General features: G+C 43.8%; 1 protein-coding gene across 4 annotated transcripts; it reads left to right on the top strand.

Annotated features, from left to right (window-relative positions):
• Positions 1–1,395: 1,395 nt before the first annotated feature.
• Positions 1,396–14,222, top strand: Mettl21a (methyltransferase 21A, HSPA lysine). 4 transcript variants are annotated; one of them, XM_040294801.2, is made up of 5 exons: positions 1,401–1,586; positions 2,469–2,642; positions 4,041–4,152; positions 9,362–9,404; positions 13,606–13,634. In XM_040294801.2, exons 2-4 carry the CDS (start codon positions 2,496–2,498, stop codon positions 9,364–9,366), a joined length of 264 nt encoding a protein of 87 aa, XP_040150735.2. In that variant the 5' UTR covers positions 1,401–1,586; positions 2,469–2,495; the 3' UTR covers positions 9,367–9,404; positions 13,606–13,634. The 4 variants fall into 4 exon arrangements, with proteins under 4 accessions (XP_077874030.1, XP_040150735.2, XP_077874029.1 ...); XM_078017904.1 differs by lacking the exon at positions 13,606–13,634 and having other exon boundaries at positions 1,396–1,586; positions 9,228–9,366; XM_078017903.1 differs by lacking the exon at positions 4,041–4,152 and having other exon boundaries at positions 1,402–1,586; positions 13,606–14,222.
• The last annotated feature ends 214 nt before the right edge of the window (positions 14,223–14,436 follow it).

The raw sequence follows: 14,436 nt of genomic DNA, 5'->3' as shown, positions 1-14,436 counted from the left end.
TTAGCATTTCCCTCTCTTTGTGGAAAGGGAGGTTTTAAAAAAAGGAAAAGAAAAAAATCGAGAGGCAGAAGCAACCCAAAGTCGTAGAGGGCGTAAGAGAGGATATACTAAAAGAAAAACGGAGAGTGTGAGAAGTCCACATTAGAAACAAATAAAGAGGGGAAAGGCTCTCACTGGTGGTCTTCAAAGTTCACGCAAGTCACCTTGGGAATCTGAAGAGGCCGGGACGCCCCCTGCCGGCTGGGAGAAGTGAGGACCCCGAGCGGCTCAGGCCACGCCCGAGGCTGGCACCCACCGTAAGCCGGGTTCCTGCGAGAGCTTTCAGAAATATCAAGTGGCATTCAGGTGGCGCGGGGTCCGGGTTGCGGGAGTTTGTTCCAGTTCATTCTAACGTGTAGCTCCGGCTAAGAACCATCGGGAAGGAGTTGGCCGGGTAGGGTGGGTCCGGGGGGGAAAAAAAGGGAAATCTTCAAGAGGATGCTGGTCCCCGCGCGGTCACACTCGCGTGTGCTCACTTCGATCCGGCTCTCTCCCGAGGCCTGCGGACTGGGTGCCGCTGGATTTCCCGGAGGAGGAACAGCAGGGATCACAATTTGCACCAACTGCCTGGATCAGGGCCTAGGGCTTCCGCCGCCGCGCCCACCCGACCCATTTTAAAATACGGACCTGGGTGCCACGTGCCCGCTCCTGGTTGGCGCTTTAGTTAAGAAGTGCTTGGCAAGACCAGCAGAGAAAGGGGATCGCGTGGAGGGAGGAGGGGTGGGAAAAGGAAAGTACTGGGGATTGAAATGGAGCAAATTATAGGCATCTGTGAGTGTCAAAAATGAACCCCACTGTTACATGTATAGCTACACTGCGCTACTAAAAACGAAAATATTCAAAAAGTGTTCTGAGACTTTTCCACTCATTGCCACCCAATGGGCGGTTACGCCTCTTTGGACCCCATTTAGGAGACGCGGGACGCATTCTTCAACTTTCTCTTTCACCGCTAAACTGGACGCCTTTAAAAATAAAAAACCAAAAGAGCCAAACGGACAAGCGAGCCTAAGAGCAGATCCGGAGCAGGGCTTCCCTCTCGCTGTCACCAGATCACTCAGGCTCTCGGAGCAGCACCCTCCAACTGCTCAGCATCTCGTCTTCTCTCCTTTCCCCCCTCGTCCCTATTCTCCCCCACGACACCCCATCCCTATTCTCCCCCGCCCCTCTTCTTCCCTCTTTTGCACCCACCCCTTTTCCTACCCTCCCTCCCCCACTCCTGCTTCTCTCTACCCGGTTACCCCCGATCTCCTGGGCTAACTAAATTATGGCACCCAAACACTTAAAGGGACTTCAGCGAGGAAGCCGGGATTCGGCCCCCGCCCCGCAGCGCCTCCTCCACGCCCCGCCCCCAGGCTCCCAGCGCAGCGGGGTGGTAACACCTGCCCCGGGAAGGGAGGGGGTGAGGAGCGCCGGAAACGCGTGTCTGGAGGACGGGGACCCGCTCCGACCGCCTCTAGACTGTGGGGCTTTTTAAGGCCAGTCCTCTCCGCCGCCAACCCCGGCGGGGAAAACGTAGAGCGCATGCGGCGCCGGGCACCCTCCAGAGAGTAAGTACCCGCGTGGCTGCGCCCCCGGGGCTGGGTGTCCCGTGAGCCCCGCTGCGGGGCGGCCTCAGACTCCTGTGGCCTCTACCCGGAAGCTCCCAGAGCCCCAGGGTGCAGCCGGCTCCCCGCGCGGCCGGGGGATCCCAGAGGGCCCTGTGGAGCACCCCTCGTCTCCCATTCCCACCCGTGACTTATTCCCGGAGCTCTCGGCCCACGGGCCGGAAGGGGCACCTGTCGGTCCTTTTCGGGGCGGGCGGGGGCAGGTTTAGGTAAGGGACTTAGTGGAGGCCTCTGAGCCACCCCACAGCCGCGCTCTGCTGGCGAGCGACTCGGAACCCCTAGTGTGGTTGCCTTCCAGTCTCCAGAAGACGGTACAGTGTCCACCGCATAAATCCGGCTGTTGTTCAAAGCGTTAACATTCAGTTCCATTATTATCACTATTGAACCTAGAGGTTTAGACCGGAGGACCAGAATAATAACACCCACCCCCTCCCCCCAGCCAAAAAAGCAACAAACCCGAGGCTGGTTGCAGCTGCAGTGGAGTGCAGTGCAGGCACTTTGGGGTCCCTGAGCAGTCACCAATGCTTGGTGCACTGTTACGCAGCTCCGAATATGCGCAGTGGTAACAGTGGAACTGTAGGGCATCCTATGGGTGTTGGAATACTCAAGGACTTTTTGCTCAAAGATATCCATTGGCACGATTTCAGAGCCACATCTTACCTCCCGTAGGACTGAAAGGAAGAGCCATGCTAAAGGAATTAGTCGGGCTTCAGCTCATTTCTTCTTCTTTTGAAGTTATAAACAAACTTAACAATCATTTGGAGTTACTTAAAAGATAATGCAATTTCTGGCCAGGGTGTCACACAGGATACTTTTGCACGACAGGTCTCAGCAGAAGCGTGGTTAGACAAAATGGCCCTGGTGCCCTATGAGGAGACCAGGGGAATGGGGCTCCAGAAATTCCACCAGCCTCTTGCCACTTTCTCCTTTGCAAACCACACGATCCAAATCCGGCAGGACTGGAGGCAGCTTGGAGTCGCAGCAGTTGTTTGGGATGCGGTAAGCAAGCCCCAGAGGGTCTCTGAAAACATCCTCAGTTATTTGAAAAGAAAAATACCTTTATTGAGATACAATTCAGGTACCATGCACTTCATGCATTTCACTACACAAATTCAATTTTTTTTTAGTATATTCAGAGTAGTGCAGCCATTACCACTTTAATTTTTAAAACATTTTCATCACCCCAAAGCCCCTTCCCCTTACCAGTCATTCCCTTTATCCCCCACCTCCCCAATTACATTGCATTTTAATGGTGGTTAACTGAAAACAGAGGGGAGTGAAATGGCTTGCCAGTAATTACCCAGTGAGTAACAGAAGTCTGAAGTCCTGACTGCTTTGGACGCTCACTAAGTTCTTTTTCTAAAACACTGCACCAAAGAATACATAAAGTGACAAAGCCCGAAATGAACATCATGTTTCATTTTTAAGTTTTCCATAGCTGTAAAATAATAACTGCTTTTCTACTTCTTCCTCTTTAAACACTGTTCTCTTTGCTTGAGAATGGTGGCTTGTGACTCAGCCCCCTAGTGTGTGTGTGTAGCCCCCTAGTTATTCCTGTTGAATAACTGGCCTATATACGTTCTACAGTCTTAACATTGTCTTAGGGCTGTTAAAGAAACATTAAGAAATAATAATATTAATCTGACCTGGTAATACTACTTCTGGGAATCTACTTCTGAATAACTGCATGAAACTATTCCCATAATTAGTACCAATGATAAATAATAACAAGAAATAGGATGCCTCCTATAAGCTGACTGAGGAGAGGAATTGCCAATTTACTCCTAGTACATGGCTATGAAAAACAAACTTTAGTAAAAATTTATATTAACACTATACCATTTTTTCTATAGGATTATAAGTAAATCTAACTTACACAAGTTCCAAAACTGGCCAAAACTTACCTTCTGATGCCCAAAACATGTGGTGAGGGCCCCTGTGGGGTGATGAGAGTCAGGGATGCAGTTCAGGGAGCCTTGGGCACTGTGCTGCTTTTTCCTTCTAGGTGAAGTGTGGCCTTGCTGACCTGGCTTGGCTTAGGAATTGGACATGCCTTAAATAAGACTGTTCATGTCAGTTCTTTAGAACGGTTTTCTAAGTCTCAGTGTGAAAATGCTGTGACAATAAAAAATTTAAGCTTCTCAGATTCAGCATGCTCCTAGCTAGCTGTGCAGCCCCCTGTTGGGGTGCTGGGTCTGCTGTGTGTGCCTCTGTAGGAGGTGGCCTCATAGCAGCAGTGGCTAATTTCCTGTGCACATTAGTGGACTGGGCAGTGTGGGGCTGGGGAGAGGGGTGCACATGCAGTCTCCTCCTGCCAGTAGCACATAGGCATCCTGACCCCACAGCTCCTGAAGCACTTGTTGACCTTAATCATACTCGCACTGTGTTTTGACTCAGGCTGTTGTCCTTTCCACGTTTCTGGAGATGGGTGCTATGGAGCTCAGGGACTGCTCTGCCGTGGAGCTGGGTGCTGGCACAGGGCTGGTGGGCATAGTAGCTGCCCTGCTGGGTGAGTGTGATGCACTGCTTACTGCATGGTGAGCAGAACTCCCTGAGAGCTGCGTTTGCTTTTTTCCTCACATAATATCCATTGTTTTTCCCCCCTTCCTGGGTTAATTTCTTTTGCCTGCACATATCTGAGTTGTGGGCCAACTGCTGATGTTCATAGTAACTCCAGAGGCTAACAGGCTATTCTGCTTTTCACAGAAGATCACTTTGCCTCCTTTACTTCCATGTTGCTGATAGTATGATCTTAAGGTGATTTGATTTCAAGAAGAATAGTCTCATCTTTGTATCTAGGTTTCCAGTTTAAGGTGCTTAAATCCATATGCTATTGGATATAATCCTGTGTTTTAATCAGCTATTTTGCTGCTATAAATAAAAGACCTGACAAGAACAATTTTAGAGGAGGAAAAGTTTATTTAGGAGCTCATGGTTGGTTGATGACCAGCTCCATTACTCTGGGCCCAAGGTGAGGCAGAAAATCATAGCGGAAGAGTGTGGTGGAGGGAAGTGGCTCATTACATCATGTCAGGTAGTGCAGAGAGAGAGAGCTCTTCTCATCAGACAAAATATGTACCCTAAAGGTATGCCCCTGAATGACCCACCTCCTCCAGTCACACTCCACTGGCCTACAGTTACCAACCAGCCAGTTAATCCCTGTCAGGGGATGGATTCACTGACTGGGTTTTAGATTCTCATGACCTAATCATTTCACCTCTAAATCTTTTTGCATTATCTCACATATGAGCTTTTGGGGCTACACCTAATATCTGAACAATAACACCCTGTGAGGTTGGTGGCACATCAGACAGTCTCTCCTCCATCTAAGGGAACTGAGGGTTTTTTTTTCTTCTTGGGAGTATCAGTCCCTCCAAAGTTTGTACAGACATCTGTTTTAAGAAATTGAATTACTGGTGTACAGTTTTGAATTGATAGCTGTGTTGTTTTTTTGTTTGGTATACAGACATTAGTTTAAGCTTAGAGCATTTTTAAGCTTTATTAATATTTTTTAAAAGTTTGCTGTTGACTTTTTTCTACAACTTGTACAGTTGAAGCTATTCAATGATGAGAATAGACCAGCTGCTAAGATTATCACATATAATATTTACTAACCAGAATTGTCAGCTGGGGCACTTGTTCCAATGTGGTTTCTGACTCAGAAGGTCTGGAGCAGGGCCCGAGAGCCTGCACTTCTAACGAATTCCCAGTGATAATGATAACCTGCTAGATTTCAGACCATACTTGGTGGGAATGATCTGGGTTTTGAGAGCACTGAATTCATTACACTATCTGCAGGTATCCAGGTCCTGCTAAAACCCCTCTTTTGTTCTGTCTTTTTGCTGGTAACTCATTTCTTTTTCAGTATTGCTTTTTCTGCTTACGTATCTTTTCCCAAAATCTGATGGGAAGCTTGGGCAAGGTTAAAAGTAGACATCAGTTGATTGAGGCCCCTTTCTGTTTTGAACCATGGCCCTCTGTGCTCGATGAGGCCTTTCATGGTCCTCTGCTTTTATTTTCCTAGGTAGGCCTTATAATGTCCCCAGGTATGTTTGGTATCATTTTTAATTTTTCATTTTTCAAATGAAACGCATTCTGGGCCTGAGGCACTTTCTGAAGTTCCAATTAGTGATGATCTGGGACTCAAAACCAGGCTTAATAGACACAGCAGCCCAAGTTGTTGTTTTTCTATGTTAGCAACTTTTCTCCCTGCTGATAAGAGTTCACTTGAAGATGAAATGAGGTTTCTTCTGTTTTCTCCTGAGAACCAGGACCTTGGTGGTAAACTGCACAGTTTAGTTGTACTTGGTTTTGACACCTCTTTTTAACTCTTTGTGACTTAAGGCAAGTTGCTTAATCTCTTAATGTTAATTTCCCCATCTGTAAAATGAGGTTAATAAGAAAGAGTATTTACTTCACAATGAGGATCGACAGAGATTGTGCATGGAATTTGTTAGCTCACTGATCAAGTAAAATACCGTGTGTCAATTGTTCTTCTGAGCATTTATTTTTCTAATCTAGAAATCTGGATCTGTGGGGCTGGGAAAGTTAGGAATAAGGTATTTTAGTTCTGTTACAGAGCAAAGGATTAGTTAGTTATTGCCACAAAGACTTGGTTGGTTCTGAGAGTGAGCTGGAAGGGCAGAACAGCGTACTTATTCTGTTGATTTGGAAATGTGTGCTTCGTAGCCCCACTTCATTCTCACCTCTTGAAGTTCTTTCCTGCCCTATCCCAGAGAATTCATTGCTGCCTTATTTCTTTTCCCTGTATTAGGCAGTTGTTTCATATATCAGTCTCTGGTAGGCTGAGGCTTTTTTTTTTTTTTTTAAAGTGAGAGAGGGGGACAGAGAGAGAGAGAGAGAGAGAGAGAGAGAGAGAGAGAGAGAGAGAGAGAGAATTTTAACATTTATTTATTTTTTTCTTAGTTCTCGGCGGACACAACATCTTTGTTGGTATGTGGTGCTGCTGAGGATCGAACCCGGGCCGCACGCATGCTAGGCGAGCGCGCTACCGCTTGAGCCACATCCCAGCCCCATAGGCTGAGGCTCTTGAGGAATGGGACCACATCTCAGTCTGGGTGTCTTTGGCCCTAGTATAGCACGCATTGCTCAGTAGATGCTCAAATAATTCTGGAATAAGAGATGGAAAAAACTAGTTTGAAGGCTTTTTGAAAATGAGGAAAGTTAACGTTTTCATTATAGAACTAGATGTAATTCTATTACAAAAATAATTCTTCATCACTCTACAACATAATTACCTTTAGCATTTTGGTATATTCCATTCTTTTCCTCCATCTGTATTTTTAATTATGATTTTATATATATGTGTAATGTCTGCACATGTGTATATATCTGCATATATACATATGCATATACAAATGATAGTTAATTTACCATTACATCATAAGCATTTCTCTTTAATGCTAAGTGATTTTCATACTGACTATTTGTAATCACTGCAAGTGTTAGGCTAGAAAAATTTTGATGTTCAAACCTGAGGTAAGAAAAAAATCATCTTTTAAAAATGGAGTCAGTGGTTGTTTTCAGTCAGCTTTTTTACTGCTGTGACCAAAAGACCTGACAAGAACTATTAGAGGAAAAGTTTACTTGCAGGCTCACAGTTTCTAAGGCCTCAGTCCACAGCCGCTCCATTCCTCAGGGCTTGAGGTGAGGCAGATATCAAGGTGGAAGAGTGCTGTGGAGAAGAGTAATTCACATGATGACCAGGAAGCAGAGAGAGGCTCCACTAGCCAGATACAAAATATATACCCTAAAGGCACACCCCCCAATGACCCACCTCTTCCAGCCTTTAGTTACCTGCCTTTAGTTACCACTCAGTTAATGCCATCAGGGGATTAATTCACTGATTGGGTTAAGGCTTTCAACCCAAACATTTCACCTCTAAGCCTTCTCACACAGGACCTAGGGGACACCTCACATACAAATCATACCAGTGGATTAAAAAAAAAAGGATGGTAATTTTAATTTTGAAACATCTCAAAGGAATTGATTGTTCCCCTTTGAAAAATATTTTCACATTAGCTGATCCAGGGTCTGCATAGTGAAAAAAAAAAAAAAAGTGGTGGTGGGGGTGTGTTTTCATTTTTTGTAATCTTCGTCATTTATTTCTGAGTTCAGAGAGCATCTACCAAGTGCCTGGTGGAATCAGTGTGGATCGAGCAGGGGCCAGGCAGGTAGAAATAAAGTCTTGGGAAGCTTATGTTCTGAGTCGATGGGTGGGTGGGTAAAGGGAGATAGAGACAAATTGACATTAAAAAGCCCCACTCTCACAACAGTAAGTGTTCTACAGAATGTTAATATAGGGCTGCTGATCACTGAGCACTTTCTGTGTTCTGAGAGGGGCTGTGTGTCTGCAGTCTCATTCTCACAGTCGGCCTACATGGTAAAAATGTCTGACCCATTTATAGTAATGTTCAAATGTGAAAATGAAGGGTTAACAGAGAGTAGGTAACTTGCCCAAGGTCACAAAGTTAATAGATTGTGGTTAGAATTAGAATCTGGTTCTGACTCTCAAATCCTGGTTTAGTTTGAAAGTTTTCCCAACCGTTATGCTACTTGGAAACTACTTATAGAAGAATATCTCACATGAGTTAGGTTGGGGTCAGGGAATCTGGATTTTAGAAGCTTCTAGGTGATTTGAAGCCTGACTAGGCTTAGGAGCCACTGTCTTACAATACAACACTCAGGAAGAATTTGCCTTTATTTTTCTGATTCTAGTTCACATCTACACTGACTGTTTGACTTGCACATGTAACTTAAAGCTGGATCTCTCTACTTGACTAATTTCCAGCACCACATGCTAACTCCTGATGCTTCTCCCCTTCCCAAATATATTCTTTCTCCTCTGTTGTGAGTTGGCATCACTGTCCCTCACCTAGTTCTCTTGAACTTGCAGATTCTGTCTTTTAACTCTTCCTCCAATTACCCCACATTCCACTCCCCATGCCTGGCTTGAGCTCTCGTTATGTCTCCCACATGATCATACAACCCTCCCACCTGGCCTTTCTGCCTCTGCGGTGGGTCTCCTCAGACCCACTCTCACAACAGCTGTCAGAGTGTTCCATCTGAAAGGTGAAATTGATGGGGTGGCCTGTGTTTAAATGTTTCTTTGCCTTCCCATGGCCAGTCTGCAGGCCAGATGCCAGGCCTCCCAGCAAAGCTTTGCAATCTTGTCGGTCTCTCTCATGCTTTGAGACATTCCTGGGACACACACACTGCTCTGGCCTGTGCCTTTTGTCCCGAATATGCTTTCTTCACTCTTTTCCCTGGTTCGTGCTGTATCTTAAGTGTAAGTGCAGGTTTCCCTTCCTTCAGGAATATTCCTTTGGTCTCTGCTCCTTTTGAAGAATTTCTCCTTTGTGACACATGATTTCTTGTGCGCACCCATATTCCTTTATTTTCCTTCTCACACTTATATTTACTTATATCCCTCATGCGGCTCTGAGCTCATGAGCTCATTTCTTGCTCATCTTTTTGGCACATAGTATGTGCTTGAATGTTTGAATAAATGTTGCTTACAAAACTAGGTTTAATGATGTCTGTCTTTTTTTTTTTATTTCTAAGTGAATAACAGGCTGCTGTGTTGTCTTATGGACTTCATTTCCCCTCCTTGCCCAGTGTAAATCTCTTGGGCAGTCATGTTGCCCCCATCTTCACTTATCACTGATACCAGTTCCTTGCTTCATCTTACTCTCCAGGCTAAAGAAACCCAGGTCAGATGCTTTCCCTGTTCCAGGCCTGGTAAGTGCATGTGGGTATGGTTGGCAGGAGCAGTGCTCTGCTGGCTTTCACTTTAAATTCAGATCAGAAACCTCAGAGGGGTTCTTTTTTCCATACCTTTTTTATTGGTGAATTATAATTATGCATTAATGGTGGGATTCGTTGTTACATCAAGGGGGGCCTTGACTCCTGGACAGTCATACTCTGCTTCCTGTCTTGCTCTGCTAACTGACTCTTTCATGATTTTGCTCTCAAGGCTCCAGTCTTTCTTTCTCTATTCTCACCCTTAGCCAAGGACATTTCTGCTTTCACAGGGGAGACTGAAGCTATCTGAAGAGAATTTCCACCCACCCCCACCCCTGCCCCACTGCCTCTAACCACACTAGTGTCTGGTGGACCACCATCTCTGCCTTTCTTCCTGAGGTTGTAGTTGAATGTCCTTTTTAGGGCCAGTGACCTCTCTGTGTCTCAGATCCTGCCCACTCTCACCTACTCAGTGACATTGTCCCTGCATTGCTGCTTTTCTGCCCTTCTTCCCAATCATTTCCATCAGCATATAAACTTGCTGTTACTTCTCCCATCTTTTCAAAACAAGAAATACAAACCTAAGTGCTTGGTTGTAGGTCTGTAGCAGGGAAAGCATTAAATGACCCTGGAATATCTTGCCATACCAGATAGCAAGGAAGCTTTCAAAGATGACCAGGGTTGTGTCAGATCAGAGGCCACTAGCAAAAAATGGCTCGATTTGAACATCAATAATAATAATTTCAATAGATCAAAGTATGTCAAATATGTTTAATTCATGAGTTTACAGCAACAAAATGAACCTAGGTATCTTTGGAGAACCAGCTTTTTATTTCAAAATAGGGTTTATTAAAGGGGATGGAGAAGCAAAATGTATCCTGCCTGTCCTATTCAGACAGTTGATATACAAAATGAGTAGCCATTTCTCTTTATAGAATGTTCTTAACAAATGCAAAAAGAATAATAATGAACTGGGGATTTGGGCACTAAGCACCAGTGGCTTCTCATGTCATAAAAACGGAGTCTACCAGACACAGCATACCTCTTGATAAAAAACACACTGCTATCTCTGAAATAGTCCCATTAAAAAAAGACAAAAACAACAACAAAAAACCCAAATTTATAGGAGATGCAGAGGACAGAGTCCAAACAAATGATGCTGTCTGCAAAATTCAGACTACGGGAAACTACAGGAAAAGTGATCTGTTTCTTCCTTAAACTGCAAGGGAAAAAAGGATGAAAAGGAAGCTAATATTCAGAAGATAGACTCAAGATGTCCTCCACACCTCTCTTCCCAACCAGGCAGAAAAGAAAAAAACCATGGACAAAGTTGTAACATGTAGGGAAAGACAATTGGGTGATAAAACCTGAGTCAACAGTAAAAGACAGGGGCTCGGGATGTGGCTCAAGCGGTAGCGCACTCGCCTGGCATGGTTTGATCCTCAGCAGCACATACAAACAATGATGTTGTGTCTGCCGAAAACTAAAAAATAAAAATATTCTCTCTCAAAAAAAAAAAAAACAACAACAACAAAAATAAAAAACAGTAAAAGACAGATTCCGAGGAAAGCTGGTGTGGCACTGAAGGGTGGGCCGCATTTGGGAGCTGGCCAGACCGGTGTTTGAGGGTGGTTTTAGCAATGTGCAAGCTACTGGCATCCTTTACTTAGACCACTGGGGGGTCTTCACTGATTTTCTTGCTACTGGCCTTGCTACTGCCAGATATTCTGTTAAACCCAAGACACACCATTTGTACCTCTGCTCAGCACTCTCCAGTGGCTTTCTGTCTCACTCAGTGAAAATCAAAGTCTTTTTAAAAAAGTTTTTTTGGGGGTACCTAGGATTGGACTCAGGCACTCAACCACTGAGCCACATCCCTAGTCCTATTTTATATTTTATTTAGAGACAGAGTCTCACCGATTAGCTTAGTGCCTCGCTTTGGCTGAGGCTGGCTTTGAACTTGGGATCCTCCTACCTCAGCCTCCTGAGCAGCTGGGGTTACAGGCCTGTGCTACTGCTCTGAGCTGAGAAAACTGAAGTCTTTTTGAAACTTGGTTAATGAGGCCATACATGGTTGTCCACCTTCCCCATGACTTCTCTGACCTCATCTCCTCCGACTTTGTCCCTTATTACTTTGTTCCAGCCATACTGATCTCCTTGCTTGCCTGCACACTCTTGAGTTTTTGCACTCGTTCTTCCACCTGCCAGAAATGTTCTTCCCCCTGATATGCTCTTGATTATCCCCACACACCTTCAGGTCTTCCCAGGTCACCTCAGTCAGGCATTTCCTCTACCCAATCTAGAATTCCACACCTGCCTCCCTTACTTCCTGACATTTCATGTCTCTTCTGGCTTTGTTTTTTCCTTATCTTATATCAACAACAAACAGATATTATACCTTAAAATAACCATAGTGCTTATCTCCTTACTTGAATGTAAGCTCTGTGAGGGTAGGATTTTTGTTATCTAGCTGATGGTAGCACTTAGCTATTTGTAGAACTCTCTCAGGATGTTATGGGAAATAGTCAACTGACATTCAGATCCTATTCAAACTTCTGGAATACCTAGTTGGGCAGAAGTAGCCTCCAAAACCCTCAAGACAGGCATTAGAGGAACTGTTAAAATGGATACAGAAGTGATGTTGAAAAGACTAGATCATTCTATTATTGCCAAGAGAGTTGGGCATGGTGACACATGCCTGTAGTCCTAGCTCCTTCCAGGCTGAGACAGGAGGATGGCTTGAGGCCAGCTTTGACAACATAGTGAGAGAATGAAAGAAAAAGAAATCCAGAGAGAAAATCCTAAGTCAAACCAGGAGGAGTCTGTCTATGGTTTGCATAATTGGAAGAAAAGAAAACTATTACTGAATCCTGCTCCTCAGGTAGCTCACTCTCTAGCCAAGTGTAGTAGTTCTAGGCTGGTGCAATCTAATAGCATGAAAATTTTCATTGTATCATGCTCTAGGACTACAAATATCAAATGTTATGTGTCAAGATAAGAAATCCTGGGTAAAAGCCACCACTGAAGTGGTGCTGAACATTGCTGGTCTGGAACCTAAACTGAAATCTTAAACAGAAAAAGGTGCAAATTAGAAATACTTTCATGAAAGAATGAAACATTTTTAAATTTCAGAATTGCAGGGGCCAAAACTAAACAGGATTTTCATTTCTGTAGATGGCGTTGTATTAGGGCTGTTGTTATTTCACTTCAAGGGTAACTACAGTTCAGGTTTTCTCTTTCATTGAATAAAAAAATTAGATCTTACAGTTCATTGTCAATACACCCCCCCCACACACAAAAAAGAACAATAATAAAATACTGCACCTTAATTTTCTATACCATATCTAGTAACTTAGCAGTTAACACAAGCTGGCATTTTAACTTAGATCTTAGATTGCTTTACTACTATACAGTAATTCTTTTTTTTTTTTTAAAGAGAGAGAGAAATAATTTTTAATATTTATTTATTTATTTTTTTAGTTTTCGGCGGACACAACATCTTTGTTTGTATGTGGTGCTGAGGATCAAACCCAGGCTGCACGCATGCCAGGCGAGCACGCATGCCAGGCGAGCACGCTACCGCTTGAGCCACATTCCCAACCCTACAGTAATTCTTAAATTTAAGAATTTTCAATAATTGAAGATGCTTATGTAAATACATGCGGGTTGGCTGCTTTAAACAACATTAAGAAAGATGGACTGGGGTTTCTCAGTATCACTTTTGTGTTGTTTTAAAAAGTTTAACCTCACAAAACAGCCTTTCCCCATTTTTGGGATCTTGTCATCTTTGTAATAATATTCTGCTCCCAGACTTTTCATTTTTGGATTATATTTTACCATGAGGTCTGCTATCCTGAGTTCATGAAGCAGAAGAAACCTATGAAGGGTGAGCTAGCTGTGTTTGCAGCATTCAAAAACATCAGCTTTCTTTTCACTTGGTGACTCTGTAATTTATAGGCATAACTTCAGCAACAGCAGTTGTGTCATAGGGGCAAGTCAAAGGTTTACTTTTACCAGTTGGCAGTGCAAAAGGAGCAACCAGTTGCTGTTCTGATCCATTGCAACGCTCCACAAAGGGTGTGGTATTCTGCACATCAGGTGGAATATTTATAGTGTTCTATGTTTTAACTTGACCCTTTCTTTCCTTCCTACAGTTGTACTGATATACACCTTGCTTTCTCTTTATCTCATATTATAGGTGCTCATGTGACTATCACGGATCGAAAAGTAGCACTAGAATTTCTTAAATCCAATGTTCAAGCCAACTTACCTCCCCATATCCAACCCAAAGCTGTTGTTAAGGAGCTGACTTGGGGACACAATTTGGGGAATTTTTCACCTGGAGAATTTGACCTGATACTTGGAGCTGACATCATATATTTAGAAGAGACATTCACAGATCTTCTTCAAACACTGGAACATCTCTCTAGCAACCACTCAGTGATACTTTTAGCTTGCCGAATTCGCTATGAACGAGATAACAACTTCTTAGCGATGCTGGAGAAGCGATTTACTGTGAGTAAGGCTCACTATGATCCTGAAAAAGATGTACATATTTACAAAGCACAGAAAAGAAACCCACGGGATGACTTATAGTTGGCTACGCTTATAAGAATATTGTCATTGAGTGTGTCAGTTAAGGTCTTAGACTGGGAATCTAACCATACTTAAATGAAATGGTTGTTGTACACATCTCTCTAACCAAAGGTTGTCAAGGGACAAAGCACATAAGCAGTGTTTTATTCTATTGCTGTGAGTTTAGTCCTATCTTACTCTGAAATTCCATCAACATTAAAGGAGAGTGTGAGATTGTCATTTATGCTGTTTCTGTCTCCTGCATTGCTCCCTCTTGGTGAAGGGCTGATATAAAGGTGACTTTAAACCAGCTGAGTTGTTTTTGGCAAGGTTAAATCATGTAGCTTATTTTAAACACATTTGGAGATTCATAATGTTTATTCTAGTTTTGTAATTTTTTGAGGTTTAACATACATTTCCTGGACTATTGTTGCTGTTGAAATCTTGTCCATTT

This window comes from Ictidomys tridecemlineatus, chromosome 7 (genome assembly GCF_052094955.1).
Source record: "Ictidomys tridecemlineatus isolate mIctTri1 chromosome 7, mIctTri1.hap1, whole genome shotgun sequence".
Lineage (NCBI taxonomy): Eukaryota > Metazoa > Chordata > Mammalia > Rodentia > Sciuridae > Ictidomys > Ictidomys tridecemlineatus.
Note: the sequence above shows the minus strand (reverse complement) of the source record. Positions and strands in the feature narration are given on the sequence as shown.